Here is a 27,225-nt window from a genome sequence, read left to right as displayed (position 1 = left end):
ATTGTCCAAATTGTCAGCCAGAGGAAATCCTGTCCACCTGTGGGATATTAAGATACTCTGGCTTCACCTGAAGCTGATTCCAGGTGAAGAAAGCCAAGTGTTGCCAACCCCACAGAAGGGCACGGAGTCCTCCTGCAGGTAGGTCTATATACAGGAGAACCACGTTAACCCCTAACGAGAATGATTATGGGCGCCCACGTAAAACGTGAAGGAGCTTGTGAAGCCACGGAGAGCAAAATCACACATCTGAACCACCCGCAGGCCTGCAGTTAGTAGAATTCGCACATTCTTGCCACTGGGATTCCAGTCCTGGGCTGGACGCGGGACATTCTATCACTCCCACTTTTCATTGACTCGAAAAACACTAAGTTCAAAAAAACCAACACGCCCCCCCAAAACCCACAAACATCAAGACAGAAAATACAGGGCCAGCCTGCGTGGCCCAGGTGGTTGGAGCGCCATACTCCCAATGCCGAGGTTTCCAGTTGGATCCCACGTGGGCCAGTGAGCTGCGCCCTCTACAGCTAAGATTGTGAACAACAGCACTGGAGCTGGGCTGCGTGAGTAGCGGAGCTCGGGCTGAGTTGCTGTGGGCTGCGGTGCGCTGCCCCCGGTTGCCACGTGCTGCCCTGGGCTACCCTGTGCCAGCATGAGCGGCCGGCAGCGGTGAGAGCTGTGGTGCGAGCATTGGCCCGACAACCAATTGGACCCACGGCCAGTGACCAACTGCCACAGCCCAGGGTAGCGCAAGGCTCCTAATACCAGCACGGGCCAGGGAGCTGTGTCCTACACACTGGACTGAGAAACAACGGCTTGAACCCCAGTGGCGGAGGGAGGTGGAAGAAGGGGCGTTAGAGACTACAACACGGGTGTTCACAGAAGGGTCTGAGAGGGTGGTGAGGTGCGCGTGTCCCGGTCAGGGGTACTGCGGGCCTGCCTTCTGCCGGGTTGGTTCCCACTGCCCGGCTCCGCCAACCTGGCCCTCGCGCCTGCGCCGAGGGGGCGGTGGGCGGGACGGCCTGCAGTTCCGCCCCCCGCGGTAGTCTATCGGCGGTGGGGAAAGGCTTTGCCTCACTCGGCGGCAGCATCGGGACCACAGCAACGCGTGGAGTGGTCCTGTGGCAGGATGAGTGCAGACTCGGTTGCCGTGGTCATTGTCTCGGCGGCGAGGACCGCCATAGGTAAGTGGCCGGGGGTCCCGCGCGGCCGCGGGGACCCCTGGGACCCTCAGAAAGCCTCACGCTTCCCCCGCGGCGGGCCTGACAGCCCCGCCCCCCGTCCGGTGTGGGTCTTTCCTTTCCGCGTGCTGATTGGCTCCCCGGATAGAGCCATCGAGCCGTCGGACTCTCCCATTGGCTGGCGGAAAGAGGCGCTCCCTCGCGAGCTCCCGGACCGGCCATGTCAGCCCTGTGGCCATGGGCGTTGGGGCTGTAGGGGCGGGGCTGCTCGGTGGTCTCAGCCGGAGTCAGGGCGATTGCTCATCGAACGAGGATTACTGCAGATTGTGTCCGTCTCATTAACGCTGCGGTTTTCAGAGCCCTCGTAGGCTCGGGGGGTGGGGGGGTCGCCTCCTTTTGCTAGGGGATCATGGCCCATCCGCTGGCTGGGATTTGGGGACAGGACGGGCAAGCCTCCCGCGGGTCCGCGACTCCCCGAGCGCTGGGCCTCGCCTGCCCGGCTCTCGGTTGCTGCGAGGCACGCGCGCTCCGCTTTCCACGCAGACAAGCTGCGGCGGGCGCCTGTGCGGGGGGAGACGCCGGCTCTGGCCGCGCCCCGCCGGGGGCCGCCCCTTCCTCGCCCGCGCGTGCCCCTCTGTTCCAGGCAACTTCAACGGCGCCTTGTCCACCGTCCCTGTCCACGACCTGGGCTCAGCCGTCATCAAGGAAGCCCTGAAAAGGGCCGCTGTGTCTCCCGAGGACGTGTCAGAGGTCATATTTGGACACGTTTTGGCAGCAGGTAACCAGCGGCTCCGACAGCACAGGGGGCGCCCTCACCGCCCTGGGCCCGCCTGCGGAGCTGCTTAGGCGGGTCGTGCTTCGCACTCCTCCCCGGGAGGGCGCACCGGGCCGGGACGCGCACGGGGAGTCGCCCGCGTGCTCAGCTCCTCGGGTTTAAAAGGCCAGCGACCCCTGACTCGCCCTAAGTAGTTAGTTATACCCAGCTCCCTGTCTCTCGGCAGCCTAAGTAAGTTCTCCTCGGCAGCCTAAGTTCTCCTCGGCAGCCTAAGTTCTCCTCGGCAGCCTAAGTTCTATTCGGCAGCCTAAGTTCTCCTCGGCAGCCTAAGTTCTCCTCGGCAGCCTAAGTTCTCCTCGGCAGCCTAAGTTCTATTCGGCAGCCTAAGTTCTCCTCGGCAGCCTAAGTTCTCCTCGGCAGCCTAAGTTCTCCTCGGCAGCCTAAGTTCTATTCGGCAGCCTAAGTTCTCCTCGGCAGCCTAAGTTCTCCTCGTCTGTGGGTAACGCCCAGCGACACCCCGCCTGTGTCCTTACCCTGACGCCTGCCCCGTCTGCTCTGTATTAACTTTGTAGTTCTGTGGTTCTTCTTCCCGGTTCTCCTTTCCCAGCTGGTCCCGCTGGGCCTTGAGGTCACAGCCCACCACCTTCTCGTTACTGTCCAAGGCCTTCAGCATGAGGACCCCCCCGGGCCCGCCACCTTCAGTCACTGCCTCCTTCCTTCCTTCCCAACCCCGACTCAGACTCACGCAGTTGTCTGCGGTACTGAACTGCTGGTGTCTCCCTTATCTTTTCCACCTCTCACCTCTATGATATTTCCACATAATTATATATATAAAAAAATAATAGCTATGTTTATCGAAGTCCTGCTAAATGCCGGGCCTTTAAAGCACTGTACTTAGCGCTTTCCTTTCATTACCTCATGTAGTCCTCTCAGTAAGCCTATTGAATTGGGTTACCTCCATTTACAAATGAGTACACGAGATTTTGAGAGATCAGGTAACTTTTCCAGGGTCACAGTGTGAACTGGAGCCAGCCCTTGAAGCCACACCTGTCCTCCTTAAGCCCAGGTAGCCTCCACAGTCACATAACATGTTTACTGAGCGCCTGCTCTGTGCCAGGTACTGTTCCATCAGCAAGAGATAAGCAACGTTCATATCACATAGAAAAGCCTCATTCTCATGGAGCTCGTGAGAATGATGACTAAATGCTAGGCTACTAATTATGTTCCGTGCTCATTTGTTAACTCTAAGTACCTGAAGATGAATGTATATGAAGTATGATTAAGCAATACAGTAATAAAAAAATTATTACAGTAAAAGACACATTGCCGTTAATCCCCCTCAAACATACTCCCCCTCACTTCGAACACACTTATCGCATCGTTCTTGCCACTTTCTGAAGCAGCTCTGGAAGTCCTCTTTCATGAGTGTCTTTAGTTGTGCTGTCATGGCTGCTTCGATGTGCTGACTCATTTTGGTTTTGGAGGAAGAGCCAGAAGTCGCACGGTGCCAGATCCAGTGAATAAAGTGGATAAGGACACACCGTGATGCTTTTATTTAACAGAAATGGCTGTCTACCAGAAGCGATGTGTATCACGGAGCATTGCCATGATGGAGGATGATTTATGGCACGTTAAACTACACCTTCTCAACCGTAGCTCATACCTGCCTGACTGTACCGAACAAGTTGAAACTTGTCATACACTGTTACTAAGGTTCAATGCGCTGCTTCCTATATTGAAGGTCCCTGCCTTCCTGTTGGATGGCACTCGACAGCAGCATTCACCATATTTTGTGTTCACGATGTAAAGTCTCCATGTCACACATTGCTTCTGATACGGCAATTTCTGTCAAATAAACATGCTGTGTCCTCATCCACCTTATGTACCAGATCTGGCACTGTGCGACTTCTGATTCTTCCACAAAGTCAAAATGACAATGAAAGGTAAATGTTTTGAATCGATTCACGGTATCGAGGCAGACATGACAGCGCAACTAAAGACACTCATGAAAGAGGATTTCCAGAGCTGCTTTAGAAAGTGGCAAGAACGATGGGCTAAGTGTGTTCGAAGTGAGGGGGAGTATGTTTGAGGGGGATTAATGGCAATTTGTTTTTTACTGTAATACAATTTTTTAAATTTACATTCACTATATTCTTTGATTACATCTCATAATACATTGTAGCTTAAAAAGCAGGAACCTTAAATATTGTCTTTTCTTATTAACTAGGGTCCTATAAGTTTAATTCAGAGAATATTTTGATACTATTTTAAAAAATATTTTTCCTGCAGCTATTCTCAATGTCTAGTTGTTAGTTTCTAGCCTAATCCCAGATTAATAACACTGTGATCTCTAAAAATCTCTAAATTTTTGTCAATGACACATTTGCTAGTTTTTTTTTTTTTCCAACAAACTCACCAAGAAAAGGGGCTAAGTATGGATATATCTGGAATTTGCAATAGTGTACAAGTATAAATTGTATAAACATTGACCCTTTGATAACAGACAGTGGTGACTGAGGATGTTTGAAACTTTCAAGTCCATCCCCCTCCCTGCTTCTTTGATTAAATTAAGTGTGTGATATGTTTCTTCCCTGAAGGAATCCCCCATAGTTGACTTCTAGAAAGGTGTTTGTCAGTCCTCATGTTGTACATAACTTGTTACATAACCAGTTAACCATGATGTGGTAAATATTAAGCAAGAAAACAAGTGCTTCTTTTCAGAGGTTTACCTATTGAAGTATTCCTCTTATCTTCCCAGCTATCTTAAGCCATGATCACAGAAGCATACAGCCTAATTAGAAACATGAACAATGCCCACATTCTGCCCTGTCTTTACAAGGGCGTGTGTGTATATTCAAGCCCTATCAAAGGGTCAAGAAGACAGTTCCTTCTTAACGGATTAATAACTTTGTGGAGAAGAAAGCTTATATCCATAACGTGTAGAACAGCATAAGCTAATATGTATTTAAGGCTAGACTATGACAGATGTCGAATGTACATAGACCTTTTTGCCTCTGGTGGAGCTAGGCTTGGCTTGGCAGTGGCAGGTGACCTAGCTGGCAGTTGCCTGATTTTGCATATACTTCTACCCAAACATTTTGTTTTTCACTGTGATTACTATGTGTTCCTTCTTCTAGGTTGTGGACAGAATCCTGTTCGACAAGCCAGTGTGGCTGCAGGGATCCCCTACTCTGTTCCAGCGTGGACCTGCCAAATGATTTGTGGGTCTGGCCTAAAAGCTGTGTGCCTTGGAGCACAGTCAATAGGGATAGGAGACTCCAGCATTGTGGTTGCAGGAGGCATGGAAAGTATGAGCAAGGTAAGGCCTCTGAAGAGATGGTTTTCACTGACCTCTTGCAAATAAATTCATGTCCATGCTATAGCGGTGTAAATTGATGCATATCAGAGTTGGAACCAAACAGTAAACAAATAAACAAAAAATGGATCCAGCTTTGAGCCCTACCTGAATGTCAATTATTTTCAACTTCGATGGGAAATCAAGGTTGAAGAAAAAGCCTATCAACCAGTGTGATTAGAACAAAATAGTTTTTCTAAAATGTTACCAAAGTGTCGGATGCTTTCTGAAGTACGCCTATAACATTAGTTGGTAGATATGCGTGGTCTTACCTTTCTTACTTATTGAGAGGAAAAGTGAAAGACAGATGACGCCACTTATCTTCCTGCATGTGACAAGGAGGACCCCAGGGACCACATTTTGTTGACCTTTGGGAGACATAGAATGTAGAAAAGAGGACCATGGAGTGGTGAGGTGCCCATCTCAAATAGGTTTGCCACGTGGCGTTTGTTTCACTAAGTTCCATCGCTCAAAGTGGCATGGCGGAAAAGGAAAAGGAGGTTTACCTCTTTAAGTAACCCTCTTATCTTCCCAACTTAAGCCATGATCACAGAAGCACACAGCCTAATTAGAAACATGAACAAAGCCCGTGTTCTGCCCTGTCTTTACAAGGGAGTGTGTGTATATTCAAGCCCTGTTTCCTACATATAGTTCAGGGTCTGACCTGGGGATCTCCTGGGCAGAGGCCAACTCAGCCCAGGCATTGCTGAGACCCAGGAGAGGGTGTGCTGAAGGTAACCAACACAATCAGAGTGATTCTGAGGGGACCCAGCTAATATCTGTGTAGTACTTTATGAGGTGCTTGCTTTTATACGTGCAGTCACAACAGCCATTACAGGTGGATGGTGTCATTCCCAGTGAAATACACTGAGGCCCAGAGCCAGGATTCAAATACAGATTTCTGACTCCAAGTTTTCCCATTGTATTATAGCTGCTATTACATTGGTAGGAGTTAACAGGACTCCCTATCCAGAAATCCCTCCTCATCAGTTAATTAAACAACCTGATTATTCTCTCTATGGGCATATGTCTCCCATCAAAATAAGTATCACATTGTTAGCATCACTTAAGCCCTAAGATGAGCTCTTCATTTAACAAATAACTAGTTGCCTCTTTGGAAAGAATAAAGGAAGTTCTTAAGGAAATAGGGCACAGAAGGGATAGGTTTGATGGGAAGTGTACAGGTAGGAGACTACCAGGTTCCCAAGAGTAGGCAGGGTGGGGAGGTCTGCTGATTCCAGCGCGTTTTGGGCCCTGGACCCTAGGTGAGGAAGAGGGTGGGCCAGACCTGGGGAGAAGGGTCACAAGGGGGACTAGATGAGGACGGAGGGACCACTGGGTAATTTTGAGTGGAATCCTAGAGGAAGGACTAGGTACAGTCAAGCCTCTATCCATATGTATTGTTTCCAGGCTCCTCACTTGGCTCACTTGAGGACAGGAGTCAAGATGGGGGAAACACCACTAATTGACAGTATCCTCCATGATGGGCTTACGGATGCATTTCACAACTATCATATGGGCGTTACAGGTAAGGCAGACATAGTCGAAATCATACTTACTGTAAAAAGGTTAAAAATCATATAGAAATTGACTTCACAGGTGCTTTCCTCATTAAGGGTAGGGACAATGTCCTAATCATTCTGCATCCCTGATGACAGGGACAGTTTCCCTTTGATGAACTGAAGTGAGGAAATAACCCTTTATCCTTTGTGAATCCTTGTTTATTAGGAAATTTTAAGAGGTGGGAAGTACCTCAGAATTCTTCTGGATCAATCTGTCATTTTACTAGATGAAGAAAACAAGGGCCCACAAATTGTGGTTTTGTGGTAGAGGCAGTATCAGAGATAAACGAGTATGTCTGGTACCTAACTGTATTCTTTGCATTACACAATCAGGTCTTCATTAGTCATCCATCTAGAAGGCTTTTGTTGTCTAGGTTTAAAGAAACAAACCCTGAGAGGTTGAGCACCTTGCTCAGGGGCATGTGGCCATGAGTCTGCGTCATTGAGCAATATAAGTCATGGCTGAGATAATAGAAAAGTGCAAGATTCCAAGCAGAGGCAACAGTGTGCCAATCCCAAGAGGGAGGGAAGGGTGTGGAGATGTGGGTAACTGAAAGGCTCAAGGCATCTCCACCACTGCGAGTGAGAGCCACAGCAGAGAAGCCTGGAGGTCATGGGCAAACCATGGAAGGCGCTGTGTGCTGGACCCGTCTTACTTGTCCTAATATCTGGGTCAGAGTTTCTCAAAGTGTGATACTCCAACTAACTGCCTCAACATCACCAGAGATAGTCATTAAAAATTCAGCTCTCAAGCCCTTTCCGAGGTGTCATGAGCTGTTTTGCATCCTTCCAAATAACTGGCCCCTGCTCTCAAAAATATCAAGATTAAGAAACACAGATAGTCTGAGGAACTGTTCCAAATAAGGAGCTAGAGATTGATGGTGAAATAGGCAGTGCATGATCCCGGACTGGATCCTGGACTGAACAAATATGTTAGCTATAGCTATATCATCGTTGGAATAGGTGAAACTTGAACCTGGACCAAGGATTAGGTACTAGTATTGTATCGATGCTGAATTTCCTGATTTTCATAGCTGTGGTTTATGTATGAAAATGGCTTTGTTTGGGGGAAATATTTGAAAATTTAGGGATAAAGGACTATGATATCTACAACTTGCTCTCAGTTCAGAAAGAGAATACTAAATCAATAGAGGCAAAAATAAACAACCGGTGAACCTGCACAAAGGAAATTTCTGAGTTTAAAATTATGCAGAAAGGAAAAGAGAGGACGAGGAAGAGGAAGCAAAAAAAGAAAATGGCTTGAGTTACTGCAAAATTTCCATTGCCAGTGGGAGGCAAGATTGCCAACACAGCATGTCTCTCAGCCGACCAGTGAGCCTGCTAGTGTTGGGGTCAGTGCTTGTTTAGATGTGACAAACGAGCTACCAAACCCAGTTCCTGAAAATGTGTATTGCTTTTATTTTTTCTTTCGCAGCTGAAAATGTAGCCAAAAAATGGCAAGTGAGTAGAGAAGAGCAGGACCAGGTTGCAGTTCTGTCCCAGAACAGGACAGAGAGGGCACAGAAAGCTGGCCATTTTGACAAAGAGATTGTACCAGTGTTTGTATCTTCTAGAAAAGGTGGGTAAATCGTGATTTAAACATTAGCATTGTTATTTATAGGGAAGAGGAATATATCCAAAAGAATAATATATGGGACTTTATAAATTGTCTTAGTTATATCTTACAGGTTGCAAAGAAAAGATATATCCTGCGTACACCTGAATGTGGGTTGCGGGTGGGGGGTGTTTATGGGGTGAGGAAACATGGGAAGCTGTGCCAGCATAGAGCGCATTTCATAAGAAAGAGGAGCATTGGCTCATGGGTGTCAGGAGGCATCAGCTGACCTTTCGCCCTTACAGGCTAAGTCTCCTCAGAAGCAAACATCCGTTACCTCCTGTTGCTTCAGTGCGCGTTTCATGTTTCTTGGGTAGACCTTCTCGGGCCACTCTGCTGTCACCTAATAGGGAGTGCTCCAGTCAAGATCTAGTACTGACAACTGACATCTCCTATGAGATTGGCTTTGACTCTCCCCCATCCAGTCCGTTGTAACCAGCCAAGTCCTATATCCCAAACCATAGCAACATTTTGTACAAAGAACTCCTGGTAACTGATTTCCTCAGAAAGAGCTATGGATATGGAAATGTTTTATTAGTGTGTTGTTCCTATTGGAATGAAAGTTATTTCTAAATAAATCTTTCTTCCAAATAAGAATCTTAAGGAATGATGTCTGAGGAATCTACCATTCCTAGCATGCTGACTACCATTGGCTCTAATTAGCCAATTGATTTTCCTTTTTTCAGGTCTTACTGAAGTTAAAACAGATGAGTTTCCTCGCCACGGAAGCAACATAGAAGCCATGTCTAAGCTAAAGCCTTACTTCCTTACAGATGGAACAGGAACAGTCACCCCAGCTAATGCTTCCGGTTAGATTTTCTGTTGGGCTGTTGGGGGAATCCCTAATTCTACCAAGTTAATACCTTTTTAACAGTTTCATCTTATTTGCTATTTATATGCAAATTATTCTAAGACCTCGTTTTAGCTGCTTTAGAGGAAAAGGTCATAGTTCATATTTGATTAATTTCTCCATATTTATTGACAACTATGCATGCTGAAATAATGGATACGGTTTCTCAGTATCTTAACCAGACGTACATATAAAAAAGCAAATTAGGGGACCTCTGAGTTTACCTTTATACTTTTCCAAAACCAGAAACTCCCAGTAACTCCTGTGAGGTCCAAGCTCTTTCATTTCGTTAGTCTCCCCTCCCCCACTGCTTTTATCTTTCAACTTTTTCTCCCATTGTAATGTTCTGTGGTCAGTTATGTCATATTGCCCAACTTACCCTATTAAACTACACTGTCAAGTCCAAAATATGGCAAATGGCTTTGCCAAGATGTGTTAATAACTTAACTCACGTCTTCAGGTATTAGAGAAAGTAGACACAGGTACGTAAGTTAACAAACATTATTTTAGAAATCAAGACATTCATATTTTACAGGAGTAAATGATGGTGCTGCAGCTGTGGTTCTTATGAAGCGGTCAGAAGCTGATAAACGAGGGCTTACACCTTTAGCACAGATAGTTTCCTGGTCACAAGCAGGTGTGGAGCCTTCAGTTATGGGAACAGGACCAATTCCAGCAATAAAGCAAGCTGTGAGTGTGTGTAATGTTGGTGTCTGCCCTTTAGTTTGTTGATATAATCTTTTGGAGACTAGAAGACCAGTAATGTTTATTCTGTATTAAGTCCTGCCCTCTTTATACTGGGGGTGCCAAAAAATATGTGACACTTGGGTCAGTGTTGCTCAAGCAGTAGTTCGCCATAATCAGTAGTGTCTGGACGCTGATGGTAACCACTTTGAGCACCTCTTGTAATTGCAGAAGTCAAATGTGACTTGTATTCATCTTTTTTGATATATTACAATTTTAAGTTTTCCTTAAAATGTATATACATTTTTTTGGCCCCCTTTGTGCTTTGTCAGATCCTTTCCATTCCAAAATGGCAGGATTGAGCTGGATTTTGTTTTCATGTTTATTCCTATCAGGTTTCATTTGCTTTGTGTCCCTTTTGATAGTCTTCCTATTAGCCTTAAATGAGCTCATATCAGTCTCTCTACTTTCCCTTACACAAAAAGCAGCCAAGTACAGTTGGATCATACGCTTTTTAGAGGAACTGATTCTGCTAGATCACCTTTCACACATAACAGGTGTTACTGGTTCAAAATCGAAGATAGTTTAGAATTTCCAAGTTTTTTTAATCCTTAACCTATTAGAATTGGTGTCACCAAGGCAAAATGTTACTAGGCTGCTGTAGGAACAACCCAGTGGGTTTTCAGAGATCCTTCAACATCACAGCATATTCTATAGCTACAATGAAGAATGGTTCCACCTGAGTTTTTAGATCTCTTCCATTAATCTTTCCTTTAGGTTGCAAAAGCTGGTTGGTCACTGGAAGATGTGGATGTATTTGAAATAAATGAAGCCTTTGCAGCCCTCTCTGTTGTAATAATTAAAGAACTCGGATTAAACCCGGAGAAGGTAAACATGAGCAAGCACTCCAGAGCTTGTAAATGAACATTCACAGTATCAGTTTAAGATTGTAAACAGCAAACCATGTGTAAGTAGTTAGGTAGTATGTCCCAAGTACTGGCTATGCAGTGACGGGTGGCTACTAAGTTCCTGTTGGGACCAATCAGGGAGTTCACTTATTTTGTTGCGTCTGAAGGCAAAACTCCTTGGTTGTATTAGTTTACTTCTATCACTAACAGGGCATTTTAAACCTTTTAATCTAATAAGGGAAGGTAGTCAGGATAGATGTCACAGGTATAAATCAGTTCCACAGCATTAAAATACTGAATTTGAAAGGGTAGCTGATATTACTGGTATAACATTAAGAGGAAAAAGTAGGATTTTAACCCCGTATTCATAGAATGATAAATTTATCTTTTTCCCTCTTAGCTCAACATTCAAGGAGGGGCTATAGCGTTGGGCCATCCTCTTGGAGCATCTGGCTGTCGGATTCTTGTTACCCTGTTACACACAATGGAGCGCAAGGCTGCACGTCGTGGTGTTGCTGCCCTATGTGTTGGGGGTGGGATGGGAATAGCAATGTGTGTTCAGAGAGGATGAAACTGCTTAACAATTATTCATGATTATTACTAAGCTTGAACCTCACTTCTTTCTAAACTAATAAGGCACGAGGTTACACGAAATCAGAGGACCAATGTGAAGATGGAAGCCATCTCCCACTTCACAAGAACCCAAGGTTTGACAGCTCATTGTACTTTAATGTGTAATACGGAAGGTACAAGACAACTGCAGCTAACATTGTTATAAATAAAAGAAATTTGATCAGTCATCAAGGGCTCCTGAATGAACAGCATCTTCATAACCTCCGTGTTTATCATCTTTGCTTTCTGGATGTAATTTAATAAGATCATCAATCCGAAGAATGGTAATTGCAGCTTCTGTTGCAAATTTCAAGCTCTTTACTTTAACTACGGTTGGTTCAAACACACCTGCTTGTTTGTTGTCTCGAGGTTTACCATTGACCAGATCAAGACCAATCCTACAATTCAGGGAAAAAAAATACTATTAAATGGCCTCTTATATAATAACACATTCTCATTTCATCCCTTTAATTTTAATTGATTAGGTGGCTCATTAATTCCAGCTACTGCATATGTCAATCTTGGGACCTTATGGTAGATCCCTTTAAGACTAAAGTAGCCAAATATAAATAACAAAATCAGCACTGAATTGCAGAAAGGCCTAGATGATAGTCTCAACATCATTTAGTATCTTAAATAGCCTCCCCTCTACCTCTGAGACTGTGCCGTAGGTGAAGTAACTCTCCCTAGAGCTCAGGATAACCTGAGACTAATACTAATAAAATCACTAGAAAACTGATATGTGATATACAGGTGACAATGAAACACACAGGGAAAGTTGTATACTTACCATTTTAGATTTTTGCGTTCTGGGTTGACCTGAGCCTCATTATGAAAAGCTCTTAACTTTGCAACCAGATCAGTGGAGTCTTGGGCAGCATTAACTGCCAGTGTATTAGGAATAACAAGAAGAGATCTTGCAAACTCTGCAATAGCAAGCTGTTCCCGAGAGCCCTAAGAAGAAAGACAATGTGTCTTCACAAAAAGAAGAAAATTAAAGCCCACAGCAGCAGATAAGGTCTCAGATGAAGTATACTACCAAAACGCTTGAGATGTTCTTACCATGCTGGTTGCATAGTTTTCGAGGTATATGGAAAGGGCTGCTTCTACTGCGCCCCCACCTGGAACCACAGATTTTGACTCCAAAACTCTCTTCACCACACAAAGAGCATCATGTAAGGAGCGCTCCATCTCATCACACATGAAATCGTTTGCCCCACGTAAGATAATTGACGCAGATGTACGAGCCTTAGTGCTATTAAAAAAATAAAGTGAAATTCTTAAAAGTACTTTTCTAAAATAAGTCTACAGAGGAATTCACAGTAAGCACCCTGATTAAATCCTGCTTCCGTGACATGTGGACATGATAGCAATGTCTAGACCACGCAGAAGAGATGAAACAGTTATTCCACCTCAATTGACTGTGGCCCAATGTTTTTTTATCCCATGCGTATAACTGCTCATATCACTGAAAGACTACAGCAGCAAATAAATGGGAAGGTGATCCATTTTGATTCATTAACATCTGTATAGCTTTATAATTTAGAAAGCTCTTACTTTTTGATCAAGATCAGTTCATCATCACAAATTCTCTCCTGTACCACCTCCTCTGCTTGTCCCAACATGGAGGCTTCAAAACTTTCTTCGCCTTCCAAATTGGCCAGGGTCGACAGAATAGTTGCTATTAAGGCAATGACAAAGACCTGTGAATACTGTTCTCCCATGAATATTTTCATATCCTTTCTTAGATTCAGAAACATTTACAATAGTGACATAATTATTAGGCTGGTGCAAAGTAATTGCGGTTTAAGAGGTTAAAAAAATTGCAAAAACCGCAATTACTTTTGCACCAACCTAATATTTAAGGTTTTTAGTTAGATGTCAAGCTTTTTGTCCTAAGTTGGAACTGTCATTTTGAGGTGAAAAAAATTCCAGTCACATGAAAAATGACTCTAGAAATATATTTGTAACACAAATCATTAAAAGGAGTAAGAAGTAAAAATGGTTATGTGTTGAAGCTGCTTAGTGCTGACATTCCAATATGAAGAGATGGTCATGAAGTATGTCTGAGATGGCAAAAGACAAACCTCCGGAAGCTTTAGCAATGCGTTTAAGATCCTTTTTTAAAACTCTTCTAACTGCCATAGCGCCAGTCTCCACAAAATACTTGAGACACATGTCATCAATTCCCCCAGTGGTTAGAATAACGTTGGCACCAGTTGCCAGGATCTTCTGGATTCGCTCCTTGGTGATATCTGATTCTCTGCAGATAAAGTATTTGAGTTGTAACCCAAAGTTATCTTCTGTGTTTATATAACATAGCTCTAACTTCCATTAAGTATATTTCACGAACAACTGCAGATTACATTATATTAACCACCCATTCCTTTCTATGACCAGAATTTAAATCAGTCCAATTACAGAGAAGTTCAAGGGATTAAATATTACCACTTAGTTCTCACCTTCCCCCTTTTGAGCTCCTAACCAAGAATTAGAAAGGAAACCGTGTCCCTGCCTTCAACGATCTAGCAGGGAGGCAGACTCAACCCAGTCCCAGGCAAGTGTTTCTACAGTGGAATGCAGATTATACACAAGAGGCAGAAATGCAGCCTGGCAGGAGGGACAAGGAAAGTCTGCAGGCCTGGAGTCAAGAGGGGTCGACCCGAGTTAAAACTGCAGTTAGGACCAAAAAATGAAGAACCTTGTAGGCGTGTTGAAGAGTCTGGACTAAGTTTAGTATTTTAAACAACAGTATTACCAATCTGTTTTCAAAAATCTCCTGATGTCAATGTAGAAACTGCAATGGAAAGGTGAAGGACAGGAAAGGAGGCAATAACTGGAGACACAGATGACCGAAACAGAGAAGTCTAAGTATGGCTTGGGTAACTGGGAGGTTCAGCCACTGACTCCTGGAGTAAAATAAATCCTAATAGGTTGGGGGCAGTATGAGAGTTCAGTTTTATTTGAAGCCCCTGTTATTCAGGTGAAGCTATCAGGAGGCAGGCAGACATACCGTGTTTCCCCGAAAATAAGACCTAGCCGGATGGACAGTCAGCTCTCATGCGTCTTTTGGTCAGGTCTTACATTACTTTTCGCTCCAAAAGACGCATGAGAGCTGACTGTCCATCCGGCTAGGTCTTATTTTCGGGGAAACACGGTAGTACCTTAACTGCTTGATCACCTGCACTGGTAACTGTGAGATGCAGTCCTCATTTTTGTTAGTTTACCATCACCTGCTCTAACAGAAGCGTAATTTACAAACACCACTTTTCAAAGTCAAAAACAATCTCTCAACATACCTCTGTCTAATCTGGTCCAGTTTTTCAGGGTCTGTAATAACTACCTGTACACCAAGCTTCATTTTTGTTTTCTGCAGGCTGAAGTCAAGGCAAGCAATTTTTGCATTAACTATTCTCTTGGGCATGCCTGTAATTGAATATAATATTAAGTTCCTTTATGGTAACTATTAACGATGCTACGTTTTATAACATCTATCCTTAAAGCATAATAAAAAGCAGCAAAGATATTAAACTGTGTGTAAACACAAATTCAGATTTTGTTACATTAAGCCTTAGAAACAAATTTTTATGACATTAAACACATGTACTTCTAACTTGCATTTTCCCCAAGTTATATGTGCTTAAATTACTAAAGAGAAACTGACAAAGTGATACAGTTTCCTGTTTCTCTGGGCTTCCTTAAAGAACAGGAAGTGCACAGCTTGGAGAGTTCACCTGAAGATGAACAGTATGCACTCCACAAAAAGCTGATTTTAATCTTCAGCCTTCTTGTTACGTGACAATCCCGAGCCTTACCCTGGGATCCCACCACACAGTTGAGTGCATAGCCATTGATGAGCAGGCTCTCCATCTGACTTCTCCCGTGGGCTTTCAGAATGTTAATGGAAGTGACTGGATAGCGAGGCTGGCCTCTTGCATCTGTGTATTTAGTAGCAAGTACAGCATCCACTACCATATTAGCAAAGAAATCATCATTCCTAAGGCAACAGTTAAGGAGAACAGACTTGAAATGGACAATGTGTGCACATGAAAATCAAGGGTAATTCAAAGGCGCTTCCTTTTTGCAATCTCATCAAAGAAACAAGCATTATTCATGCCACCAAAATGCTAGAGTACTACCTGCAATTCATGCTACTTTTACACACGCTTTACCTTTTCCCCTCGAAAAGCAGGGAAGGGAACAAGCAATTTCAGTACAGCATAACCTGGCACAAAACCAATGCACGTTCTTTATGGACCGTCACAAGGATACATTCCAATGACTTTGGATGACATGGATGTCTTAGCAGCATTAATCAGGCAATCCCTTCCAAGATCATCTGTGTTAATGATTAGATTTTCACTGATATAACGCACTGCTTCCCTGTGAGGGAGAAAACACTTATAAATTAATTATTCAACCTTTTATCACTGTCAAAACATAGACACCAATTTTCTGTTCAGCCATTTCATATAGGAGGAGGACACAAATAAATCCTCCCTCTTCAGATCATGGCAATCTTAATCTATCCCATAAGCATAGCCACTAAAATCTATCATTAGGAGAAAATGTGGTAGTCAAATGGGAAAAAAAAGATTCTGATACTGGCCCTACTTAAAATAATACTACCTAAATGCTAAAATACAATTTTCCCCAAATAAAATTTAGTCATTAAACATTGAACAGTTTCCAATTATTACATCAAATAACATAAAATTATCTCCAAATGCAGACAATCTTACTTGCAAGCAAGTCGATAGCCACTAATAACTGACGTGGGATGAATTTTCTGTTTGACTAGTTCATCTGCATTTTTAAGAAGTTCTGCTGCAATAATTACCTGTTGAGAAAACATTTATTGCTCTAATATTAGTCTGTCACTCAACATGCACAACGCACATGTAAAAACACCAAATGATCAGATATTATTCACCAGAATGGTGATGGCAGTGAAATGAATAACTAATTATTAGAAACCTGAAAAAAGATAACGTGTTCAATACGCAAATGACCAAAGCCAGAAAGTTGTTCTGGCTAATAAACTAGCTGTGCAGTAAAATAGTAAAGGACTATACTATATATCCATTACCTTTAAAGATTAAGTACACAACAGACGCTAAATGAAGAGTCTAACTACTCAAACGACCTGTACTATGGTAGGTTATTTATTACCTGGTTTATTTTAAAAATCATACGTTAAATTTTTTTTTAAATTAAAAAGACTTCATTAATTCTGGCTGATTCTTCTAGGGGGAGGTTATAATCATTTTATTAAAAAAAACCATAAGTTACTTGGTCAAAGACCATTTTTATTATTACAGACGAGGTAGATTCCGTTCTCTCATGGCTTGCAGTTTAATTTAGAAATACCAACATTTCCTCCCACAAACTACTGTTTGTTTCTTTAGAACAAATTATTTGTTCTTCACCAAATAGTGCTTCCACTACTTCAATGTGCTGACGACCTTGAAGTTTATGTCATGCTATGGATCACATTTACTTTTTCATACTCCCATTTTGAACTCATGAGATTACCTTGTCAGCATTTAAAATATAAAGAGACCTTGTTTTTATAAGCTGGTAACATTTTTTTCTTTAGATAATTACAAAGGGAAGGCTTTAGAAATTCCCAAGTGTCAGGTCATGGGTGGGGGACAACTTTTTAAAAGAAATTACCATGTTTCCCCGAAAATAAGACCCAGCCAGCCAATCAGCTCTAATGCGTCTTTTGGAGGAAAAATTAATGTAAGACCCAGTCTTATATAAGACCCAGACTTATAGTAAAATAAGACAGGGTCTTATATTAATTTTTGCTCCAAAAGACGCATTAGAGCTGATTGTCTGGCTAAGACTTATTTTCGGGGAAACACGGTATGAATAAAATTGTGATGTATGAATACTATTCTAGTTGAGGAAAAAAAACTCATAAAACTTGTGAAAACATTTAAAATGAGGGGACCACATTAAATCATCTCAAGTTTCTATTTAAATTGTGCAAACTAGCTATAACCATTCAGCCTTCAAACTGTTTCTGAATCACTACCCAAAAAACACATTACATTTTCTCCCTCTTAAATATGTAACTTGTTTCTGACTCAGAAGCAAAATAACTAACTATGGCTTCACTTTCTGAAAGTTTGATTTTAGGAAAACAATCAGTATTTATTTGGCCATCTACTGGCAACTACCTACCACAGAGGTAGTTCCATCCCCCACTTCTTTGTCTTGCAGATCAGCTAGCTCACAAAGAACTTTAGCTGCAGGATGTTCTACCTCCAGTAACTTCAGGATGGTGGCGCCGTCATTAGTAATGGTCACATCCTAAGACGTTTGCAGGGAAGAGAAAAACAATTATCTTTCAGAAACAGGATATCCTAATTAACACAACCCCATTATGATCCACAGTCACCTTTGCCACACCATCCTCCAATACCAGCATTCGGATTAAACACAAAGAATCTACACAGCAAAATATTTAAGACCTATTCTTTCTACGTAAAGTAAAAACATACAGCTGTACTTACACCAATATCATCCACCAACATTTTATCCAAGCCAACTGGACCGAGAGAACTTTTTACAATATTGGCAATAGAAGCCGCAGCCATAACTGTATAAATGAAAAAAATAATGAAATTAGAAAAATCCACTACTTCAAAGGACAATCATTTCAGCCTAAAAAAGTAAATGACATCCAACAGCTTCTGCATTTTCCAAACGTACAAATCTGACCCAATCATTTAAAAAATTAGCTATGAGAAGTTTAATGTGTGGGGGAGGGAACTAGCAAAATTCAGTTTGAATTCATCTGCGAAGAGGACGCCAAGTATTTTGGTTTAAAGAGCATCCACTTCATTGCCTCACAGGATAAAGAGATACTCATAATTTCGTGTATGCAGCCCACCACGGCACGCACAAGATAAAAGGACATACTCCGCCAGCCTTTTCCTTCAGCAACGGGCAGCTTTTAAGTCTTCACCTGTGAACCAGAGAAGAGGGAACCCACGGGTCCTGACTTTCCTTCGAATTCATTCCGGACAAAAATTAGCAATCAGGTAACGGCCAGACAAAGCTTAAGAATCTATCAAATAACGGTGAGACCGACGGGCATCCACGACCTCCAAGTTCAACACTATCGAAAGAGGCTCAACAAACGCTGTAACGCGCACCGTTTACTAGAACACATTCACTTTAACCCTCGCTCATGCTAACTTCCAACTGAAACGTCGCCTGCTATTTTTCCTTGACGCTGCCAGCGACAGGGGAGGTAAGAGTTGGGCCTGGACCCCGGGACACCGGCATCCCCCGCAGACAACCGGTCGGGCGCAGTGCGCACGTCACGGGCCGTCTGCGCAGCAGTGAAAACGAGCGGTCGCAACTCCTCTTTTCCGGTGAACGGTCCTGCACCGAGACCTAGAGACTGGGAGACGCTCCTCTGCTCAGCATCGCAACCAAAGGGAGCCGAGCAATGGGACCCAAGGTTCGTCCAGGCGGGGCCGGCCGAGTCAGAGCCGCGGGGTCAGGCCCGGAGCGTGCCGCCACCCACCGCCTCCCGCGCCGCCGTGAAAACGTGGGCGCTCCGCCGTTCCTTCGCGACCGGGAGGGGGCGCTGCGGCCCGCCCGCCCGGGGCCAGACCGCCGGGGTCGCGCACGCACCCCACCCCTCTGACCCTTTTTCGGGAGAGAAAGAAACGCAAGGATTGTAGCAGCCCCGGCCCGAGCAGGACGGGCTGGGGCTGGGGGGACCGCACCGCGGTCGGCCCGACACAGGCCTTGCCCGCACTTACCGTTCTGGGAGCGGATCGCCTCCCCAGTGCTGCGGTCGCCGAACACAGACAAAGGCCCCTCCATCTTCGCGGCAGGGAGCACGTCGAGTTTCACTCACAGCGCGGACAACTGGCGTCTCGGTCTCGGGCCGGGAGGCGGCGGCCACGGCAGCGGCAGCGACAGCGTGGAACGGGCCAAGCGCCGCCACAGGGACTGCTGGGAACGCCGCTCCTCGCGGGGCAGGGCGGGAAAGGATGGGAGGGGGCGAGAACGTAGGAAGTGAGGAGCCGGAAGAGGGTTCAGCACTTTCGCCCAATTAGCGAATGAAAGGGACGCGAAGGTGAGGGAACGGAAGTCGGGATCTTAGACTCTGGAGGGAGAAAGCGCCCGGGGTAAGCTTCCCGCAAGGTACGGGGTGCGCGTGCGCGTTTGCACATTCTAGCGCCTTCTAGAAAAGGTGGTGCCGTAGGGCGGAGCTTGGCATAGAGTGTGACGGAGGGAGAGTTGCGGTTCTGAGCCAGTCTTGCGCAATAGCTTATACGGTAATTGTTTTCCTTAAATGTAGGTACTTGCTCGGAGAGCACCCGGAGCCTTCAGCGGACCCCAGCAAAAAACTGCAAAAAAAAACCATGGCACAGGCTAACGGGTCACGCCCCACCCAAGTGCGGTACTGCGAGGCGGTTGGTCGACTCCGGCGGCTGCGTGCATCCCAGCGTAAGCGATGATTGGAGGAGCGGAGATAACAGGTTGCTCTGTCAGCCACTCAGTGGCCGTGAACGTGTTAGTTCCGGGTCGAAGTGTCGGTGACCTCCGCGAGCCTAAGGCTTTTCCCGGAGTTGACATGGCCGCGGCCGGCGAGTCGCAGGGACGCCGGTGAGGAAAGGAGGCGAGGCTTTTCCGAGGCTTTGCGGGGGATCCTCTCAGCGATGGCGCTTCGGTCGCGGTTTTGGGAGTTGTCGTCGGTGTGCAGGAACCCCGGTAATTAATCTCTCCGCTTCTCCCAGATCACGCCCCGGGGCCTGCACCGTAAATGTGCATTTGCCCTTCGTACCTTAGAGTCCACATACCCCACCTGAAGAGGAAACGAGCTAACAGCCTTGCGACGCCAGTCGTAGAAAACTAAGGGCTGGGGTCTGTGATGACTGCACCCTGTGAGTAAACGTACCTCTTAGAGGTTCCCCTTCCAGGCGAACACGTTGGGGGAGTGGATGGGAATGCCCTGTTGTGAACGTATTCGTCATTTTTAAAGATCCCGTTGCGGTGGTTTCATTCTCAGGGTGCGGGGTCGCTGCGCTCTCGACCAGCTCGAAGCCAGAGGTGAAGCCCCACGTGGACCCCCTGGAAAATGAAGCCGTTGCCCCCGAGTTCACCAACCGGAACCCCCGCAACCTGGAGCTCTTAGCTGTGGCAAGGAAAGAGCGAGGCTGGAGGACAGTGTGGCCCTCCCGGGAGTTCTGGCACAGGTAACGGAGTGCTGGCCATGGAAGGGGCAGCGCACAAACTGTTCTCGTCAGTTCACTCCGGGAACGTGCCGCATAGTGCGGGACTCTCAGGAAGCTGAGGTGCAGGGGCTGGAGGGGGTTAGGGAAGGGAGGCGGGCGCGCACACACACACACACACACACACACACACACACAAGCAGCGTGTGTCGGGGAGAAAACTTGGAGAGGGTGGTGATTCATTGGGGAACTGGGTGCCTATTGAGGCCCCGCTGACCGATAGGCAGAAGCCCAACTATCCGCCAAGGACGGCGTTGCCAGCAGAGGAAACGGTGGGGGTAAGAGCTTGGTGTCTTTGGGGACCTAAAAGGCCTGTCTACCTGGATCCCAGTGGGCAAAGGTGTAAGATGAAAACGGACAGGTAGGCAGGATGCAGATTATCAACTTTGTAAGTCGCAGTAAGCACTTGAGACTTGATTTTCACTGCAGTGAGAAACTTATCAGAGGGTTTAAAGTTTGAGCTTGAATTAAAGATCATTCTGGTTGCTTTCCGGAGAACACATTTTTAAGGGGCAAGGGTAGAAGTGAGAAGATCAGTTAGGAGTCTGTTTGTTATAAAGATGGCTATTTATTGAACACTTCCTATTTGCCGGGAACTATGCTAATTGCTATAATCCTTAAAACTACCTTACTAAGCATGTGCAGTAATTTCCCCCATTTTACGGAAGCAGGAGAATTGAGGCTTAGGGACATAGGGTTAGTAAGCACCAGAGCTAAGATTCACACATATTTTGTCTGACCCAAGAGCCAGGACTCTTACCGTGTTTCCCGGAAAATAAGACCTAGCCGGACAATCAGCTCTCATGCGTCTTTTGGAGCAAAAATTAATATAAGACCCAGTCTTATTTTACTATATATTTTTTTACTATATTATTTACTATGTTATTTTTGCTATATTGTTTTACTTATTTTACTATAAGACTGGGTCTTATATTAATTTTTCCTCCAAAAGACGCATGAGAGTTGATTGTCCAGCTAGGTCTTATTTTCGGGAAACACTGTATCTACTTGGTGAGGATTTGTTAAAAATAGAATATTTCTTAGGGACTATACAGAGTTATAAGAGCAAGTCAGAAATCATAACTGTGTGATATATTCATTCAGCAAACATTAGTCCTGTATTACCTCATCGGCATTGTGCTAGATGCAGGAAATGCAAGGATAAGGTAGTTGTCATCCCTGTCAGCAAAAGTCTTAACAGTTTCATAGTGGAACATGGGATAGGAATAACGAAGTGTTACAGTTGTTATGCATTTTTATTTAATGTATACAGGGAGAAGTCAAAGGGAGTAAGCAGTTCCATTTTGAAATAATCGAGATCTTAAATCTAAACTTCTTTGAAACAACCAATTACTGTCACTTAATATTTGGATCATTTAAGTAATTAAAGTATTTTCCCATATTTTTCTCTATCTGCTCTGTTCATGGTATTAGCAGTATAGAATTTTGGCATAATGTAGTAGGAAGTGACTTTAGACATGAGCCCTACCCCTTTGTTAAACAGATGGGTTAAGACAAGGATCAGTAGACTATGGCTCATGGGCCAACGTTGCTTGCAAGTTGAACATTTGTATGTTTTTTTAAAGGGTTAGAAAAAATTCAAAGAATAACATTTTGTGACGTGAAAATTACAAGGTGGGAACAAACAATGCAGTAAATGTTTAAATATAAAAAAATTTATAGTAAAAAACACATTGCCATGAATTCCCCTCAAAATACTCCCTCTCACTTGGAACACATTTATTCCATCATTCTTGCCACTTTCTGAAGCAGTTCTGGAAGTCCTCTTTCATGAGTGTCTTTAGTTGTGCTGTAGCGGCTGTCTCAATGCCCTGAATCATTTTGACTTTGGGGAAGAGCAAGGAGTCGCACGGTACCGGATCCCATGAATAAGGTGGATGAGGGCACACCATAATGTTTTTATTTGACAGAAATTGCCGTACCAGAAGTGATGTGTGACACAGAACCTTTCCATTATGATAAAAGACTATGGTGAATGCTGCTGTCGAGTGCCATCCAATGGAAAGGTGGGGGTCTTCAGTACGGGAAGTGGCATGTCGAACATAAAGTGTGTGTGACAACTTTCAACTTGTTTGGTGCAGTCAATTGGGTGTGAGCTACAGTTGAGAGAAGGTGTGTTTTAAAGTGCCGTAAATCATGGATCATGAGCAACGCATTAAAATGAAATGGGCAGGCAGTTTCATCCTCCATCATGACAATGCTCCTTGTCACATCGATTCTCGTACAGTAATTTTTGGATCATTTAAGTAATTAAAGTCAAACAAAAACATTACGGTGTGTCCTCATCCACCTAATTCACCAGATCTGGCACCGTGCACCTTGTGGCTCTTCCCCAAAGTCAAAATGACCATGAAAGATAAATGTTTTGAATCGATTCAGGACATCGAGGCAGCCACAACAGTGCAACTAAAGACACTCATGAAAGGGGACTTCCAGAACTGCTTCAAAAAGTGGTAAGAACGATGGGATAAGTGTGTTAAAAGTGAGAGGGAGTATTTTGAGGGAGGTTAATGGCAATGTGACTTTTATAGTAATAAATTTTTTTGATTTAAACATTCACTATTTTTTTGATCACACCTCTTATATAAAATTCAAGTCTCATTATCCACAAAAAAAGTTTTATTGGAACATAACCACCACTCGTTCTCAACTGGCTGTTCTAGTATTGCTAAATTAAATTAAGCAGTTGTGACAGAGACTGTATGGCCTACAAAGCCTGAAATGTTTACCATCTGACTATTTACAGAAAATGTCTGTTGACCCCCGGATTAAGAGATTGTAATTTTTACTAGGGCTCCCAGCAAAACTGGGAGTAGAACCCATGTCTCTAAATCTAGTGCTTTTTTACACTAAGAATCTCAGTGTAATCTGTAATTTTGGTGTTTTCTTTAACATGAGCCTAATTTTTAAATGTGTAATATGTACTACATTTCCCCGAAAATAAGACCTAGCCAGACTATCAGCTCTAATGAGTCTTTTGGAGCAAAAATTAATATAAGACCCAGTCTTATTCTAATACAATATAAAACCGGGTCTATAATATAATATGATGTAATATAACATAATATATAAATATAATTAATATAATATAATAATACTGAGTCTTATATTCAGTTTCGCTCCAAAAGATGCATCAGAGCTGATGGTCTGGCTAGGTCTTATTTTCGGGGAAACATGGTACATGTGTTATAAAATCCAAAAAGAAATACAGTTTCTTGTGTATCCTTCTAGAGAGTCTGTGCACATAAGTATAAATTGTAGTTTTTTAAATTATAAATCGTAGCACACCATCCACACTTCTTTTAAAAATTTTATTGGGGAAGGGGAACAGGACTTTATTGGGGAACAGTGTGGACTTCCAGGACTTTTTTTCCCCCCAAGTCAAGTTGTTGTCCTTTCAGTCTTAGTTGTGGAGGGCGCAGCTCAGCTCCAGGTCCAGGTCCAGTTGCCGTTGCTAGTGGCGGTTGCTAGTTGCAGGAGGCACAGCCCACCATCCCTTGCGGGAGTCGAACCGGCAACCTTGTGGTTGAGAGGACACGCTCCAACCAACTGAGCCATCCGGCAGCTCAGGTCAAGGTGCCTTGTTCAATCTTAGTTGCAGGGGGCGCTGCCCACCATCCCTTGCGGGACTCGAGGAATTGAACTGGCAACCTTGTGGTTGAGAGCCCACTGGCCCATGTGGGAATTGAACTGGCAGTCTTCGGAGTTAGGAGCTCGGAGCTCTAACCGCCTGAGCCACCGGGCCAGCCCCCATGCACACTGTTTTGCATCTCCCCTCCAACACACACGCACAATACATTTTGGAAATCCTTTGATTGGTTAAGGACATTGGCTCTGGAGCCAGGTTCCTGGACTTAAATCCTAACTCCATTACTTACTATGAGTCTATGAGTTCTAATCTTGCTAAACTTACTTAAAATGTTTGTGCCTGTTTCTGCAGCCAAAAAAAAAAAAAGAAAAAGAAAGAAAAGAAATGGGATTATTTTGAGACCTGAGTTATACTTGTAAACAGTTACCACAGTACCTGGCACAGTAAGTGTTCAATAAATGTTAGCATCATCATAAAGTGCTAGTTCATTCTTTTTAGTAACTGTATAGAATACCATTGCATGGCTTTTTCAGGTAACTGGCTCCCTATTGATGGTTATCTTTTATGATTTCAAACAATGTTGCAATGAATTGTCTATGCATTTTATCAGTGAGATTGGGTATATTTTTATGGACTTGAGTCAATACTTTTCTGTAAATAGTCTGTTCAAATCCTTTGCCTATTAAGTTAGTGGTTATTTTCTCTTTGATTATAGGAGGCTTTTTACATATGACAGTAATTAGCCCTTTGAACAATATTTGAGTTTAAAATATTTTTTGTTTCATTGCTTGTGTTTTGACTTCCTTTTAGTTTGACTTCCTTTTAGTTGACTTCCTTTTAGTTTAGTTTTTGTATTTTACCATGTGGAAAACTTGGTCAGTCTTCTACAAAAGCCATATGACATTGTTTCTTGTCATATTTAAATAGGCTTACCCTTCTTTAGATTATAAAAAATTTCTCCTATGTCGTCTTCTAGTACTCCAGATTTCTTGTTTTACTTTTAAGTCTTTGAGCCATCTTACATTTTCCATCTTACATTTATTTTGGTGTTAGCTGGACAATAAAAGCATAGAGTAAGTATTTACCTATTATAGGGTCAGTAACTTAGCTCTGCCTCCTCAAATCCTTTTTGAAGCAGATGCTGTGTAAATGAGTCTCAGCTCTCAGAAACACCAAATTTCTCTTGGATATTTGAGGTTAAGTGGGAATGTTTGGTTTATTTATTGTTGAGAACAGCCTTATAAAGGCAGAGGAAAAACACCTTTCCAGGTTAAGTACATTGCAGTAAATGAATGAAATATTTAAGCATTCATTCACCTGAGGTCACTTAGCGTTACGATTCTTTTAGGATTATTTTCTCTTCTCACCTCATTTAGGTTGCGAGTTGTACGGACTCAGCATCACGTAGAAGCGCTTGTTGAGCATCGCAGCGGCCGGGTTGTGGTTTCGGCGTCCACTCGTGAATGGGCTATTAAAAAGCACCTTTACAGCACCAAAAACGTGGTGGCTTGTGAGAGTATAGGCCGAGTGCTGGCAGAACGATGCTTAGAGGCCGGAATCAACTTCATGGTCTATCAACCAACTCCTTGGGAGGCAGCCTCAGACTCGGTATTTTTGTTTTCATGTACTTGTTTGAAAGGTATTGTGAATTCTTGACAGTAGGTACCTACATAATAATAATAGTTCTTTTCATGTGTCAGCCCCTGAGGTGCATTACCTGATTCCATCCTCACAGCAGCCCAAGGGTCAGGACTAGTGTTCCCTGTTGTGTATATAAGTAACCTGCCCAGAGTCAGTGTGGGGCAGGTTTCAAACCCACGGCAAATGATCCACAGCAACGATGTCACCCACGCTACTTCATCTTCTCTGTGTGATACTTTCAAATGCTACTAATCCTTGGCAGCTTTTCATTCTCCTTTTTCTTACCTATGTCATTATTAAGATCACTTTCTGAAAAACCAGTGTAGGCTGGGAAGTTAGCAAAAAGCAAGTCAGTTGTTTATTTCTCTTTCTCGGTAAGTGAACTGTTTATTGTCAACTTACTTGTGGTCTTGACTTAATCTTTCCCTTGTTTTCTGATCGTTAAAACCAGATGAAACGACTACAGAATGCTATGACAGAAGGTGGTGTGACACTACAGGAGCCCCGGAGGATCTATGAATGAAATAGCAGCATTGTTTGGAACAAATGTAAAGCTGCCAGCTGTTAACATCCATCAGAAGAGAGCATCTGGAAGCACAGCCAGCTTGGAAGTTTTATGCAATAATGTAACTGCGGAATGTTGTTAGTCGTTAAGGTCATCCCGTCCTCCCATGTTTTTCTGATTTTTATTTAGTCAAGGGCTAAATTCTTCCCCTCTCATGGACATGAGAGAAGTATCTGAGAAAAGCTGTCACCAATTATAGTTAACTTGAAGGATAAATTAAATGTTTATAAGTAAAGAATAAAGGCATTTTACGAACTCTGATTTCTGGTTATATTAAATTTCTTTGCCTTTGAGCTCACTGTAGCAAAAGTGCACGTGAGGTTTATGCAAAGCACTTGTTACTGTGTCTAGCTTATAGTGGGTGATCTCAGTAAATGACAGCTGTTGCTGCTCAGGGAGAGGAGATGTTTTTTTAAAATAGGAAAATCAATTTATTATAAACAGTAATGTGAAGGTAAAAGGGACAAATTCTAACCTCATTTGGGCTTCTGGATCCTAACAGGAAGAACCAGGTTTGAAAGAAGGGAATGCAATGAGGAGCTGCAAATGGAAGTGGAAAGGGACAGTGTTAGTGTATGCTAAGCTTGCATGAAGTGAAAATTGG

General features: G+C 43.8%; 3 protein-coding genes across 10 annotated transcripts; 2 read left to right on the top strand and 1 right to left on the bottom strand.

Annotated features, from left to right (window-relative positions):
- On the top strand, window positions 1-11,816 carry ACAT2 (acetyl-CoA acetyltransferase 2). The gene is made up of 9 exons (XM_081045348.1): window positions 1-1,181; window positions 1,822-1,956; window positions 5,091-5,272; window positions 6,719-6,836; window positions 8,306-8,449; window positions 9,172-9,294; window positions 9,871-10,025; window positions 10,797-10,907; window positions 11,328-11,816. The coding sequence occupies exons 1-9, from the start codon at window positions 1,127-1,129 to the stop codon at window positions 11,496-11,498; spliced, it is 1,194 nt and encodes a 397-aa protein (XP_080901474.1). The 5' UTR covers window positions 1-1,126; the 3' UTR covers window positions 11,499-11,816.
- Window positions 11,636-19,465, bottom strand: TCP1 (t-complex 1). 2 transcript variants are annotated; one of them, XM_081045346.1, is made up of 12 exons: window positions 19,327-19,465; window positions 18,064-18,149; window positions 17,732-17,860; window positions 16,282-16,379; window positions 15,812-15,922; window positions 15,355-15,536; window positions 14,839-14,965; window positions 13,627-13,802; window positions 13,097-13,220; window positions 12,602-12,794; window positions 12,330-12,493; window positions 11,636-11,937 (listed from the first exon to the last, which is right to left on the bottom strand). In XM_081045346.1, exons 1-12 carry the CDS (start codon window positions 19,388-19,390, stop codon window positions 11,721-11,723), a joined length of 1,671 nt encoding a protein of 556 aa, XP_080901472.1. In that variant the 5' UTR covers window positions 19,391-19,465; the 3' UTR covers window positions 11,636-11,720. The 2 variants fall into 2 exon arrangements, with proteins under 2 accessions (XP_080901472.1, XP_080901473.1); XM_081045347.1 differs by lacking the exon at window positions 19,327-19,465 and adding an exon at window positions 18,473-19,128.
- MRPL18 (mitochondrial ribosomal protein L18) lies at window positions 19,210-26,882 on the top strand. 7 transcript variants are annotated; one of them, XM_081045352.1, is made up of 6 exons: window positions 19,210-19,646; window positions 19,872-20,179; window positions 20,311-20,457; window positions 20,583-20,769; window positions 25,792-26,023; window positions 26,508-26,882. In XM_081045352.1, the coding sequence occupies exons 3-6, from the start codon at window positions 20,445-20,447 to the stop codon at window positions 26,577-26,579; spliced, it is 504 nt and encodes a 167-aa protein (XP_080901478.1). In that variant the 5' UTR covers window positions 19,210-19,646; window positions 19,872-20,179; window positions 20,311-20,444; the 3' UTR covers window positions 26,580-26,882. The 7 variants fall into 7 exon arrangements, with proteins under 7 accessions (XP_080901478.1, XP_080901476.1, XP_080901480.1 ...); XM_081045354.1 differs by having other exon boundaries at window positions 19,544-19,646; window positions 19,872-20,020; XM_081045353.1 differs by having other exon boundaries at window positions 19,573-19,698; window positions 19,872-20,020.
- The last annotated feature ends 343 nt before the right edge of the window (window positions 26,883-27,225 follow it).

The sequence above is a fragment of the Rhinolophus hipposideros genome, assembly GCF_964194185.1.
Source record: "Rhinolophus hipposideros genome assembly, chromosome: 3".
NCBI lineage: Eukaryota > Metazoa > Chordata > Mammalia > Chiroptera > Rhinolophidae > Rhinolophus > Rhinolophus hipposideros.
Note: the sequence above shows the minus strand (reverse complement) of the source record. Positions and strands in the feature narration are given on the sequence as shown.

Bases quoted from the DNA above. Each gene is read 5' to 3' on its own strand.
- MRPL18 (XM_081045350.1), top strand. From the start codon at position 20,233: ATGGCGCTTCGGTCGCGGTTTTGGGAGTTGTCGTCGGTGTGCAGGAAC. The intron at 20,285-20,582 runs GTAATTAATCTC...TTTCATTCTCAG, and splicing joins GTCGGTGTGCAGGAACCCCG to GGTGCGGGGTCGCTGCGCTC. The intron at 20,770-25,791 runs GTAACGGAGTGC...CACCTCATTTAG, and splicing joins TCCCGGGAGTTCTGGCACAG to GTTGCGAGTTGTACGGACTC.
- TCP1 (XM_081045346.1), bottom strand. From the start codon at position 19,390: ATGGAGGGGCCTTTGTCTGTGTTCGGCGACCGCAGCACTGGGGAGGCG. The intron at 13,803-14,838 runs GTATGTTGAGAG...CTTTATCTGCAG, and splicing joins CTGGACCAGATTAGACAGAG to AGAATCAGATATCACCAAGG. The intron at 12,795-13,096 runs GTAAGAGCTTTC...TTTTTTTAATAG, and splicing joins GAACTGATCTTGATCAAAAA to CACTAAGGCTCGTACATCTG.
- ACAT2 (XM_081045348.1), top strand. From the start codon at position 1,127: ATGAGTGCAGACTCGGTTGCCGTGGTCATTGTCTCGGCGGCGAGGACC. The intron at 8,450-9,171 runs GTGGGTAAATCG...TCCTTTTTTCAG, and splicing joins GTTTGTATCTTCTAGAAAAG to GTCTTACTGAAGTTAAAACA. The intron at 10,908-11,327 runs GTAAACATGAGC...TTTCCCTCTTAG, and splicing joins TCGGATTAAACCCGGAGAAG to CTCAACATTCAAGGAGGGGC.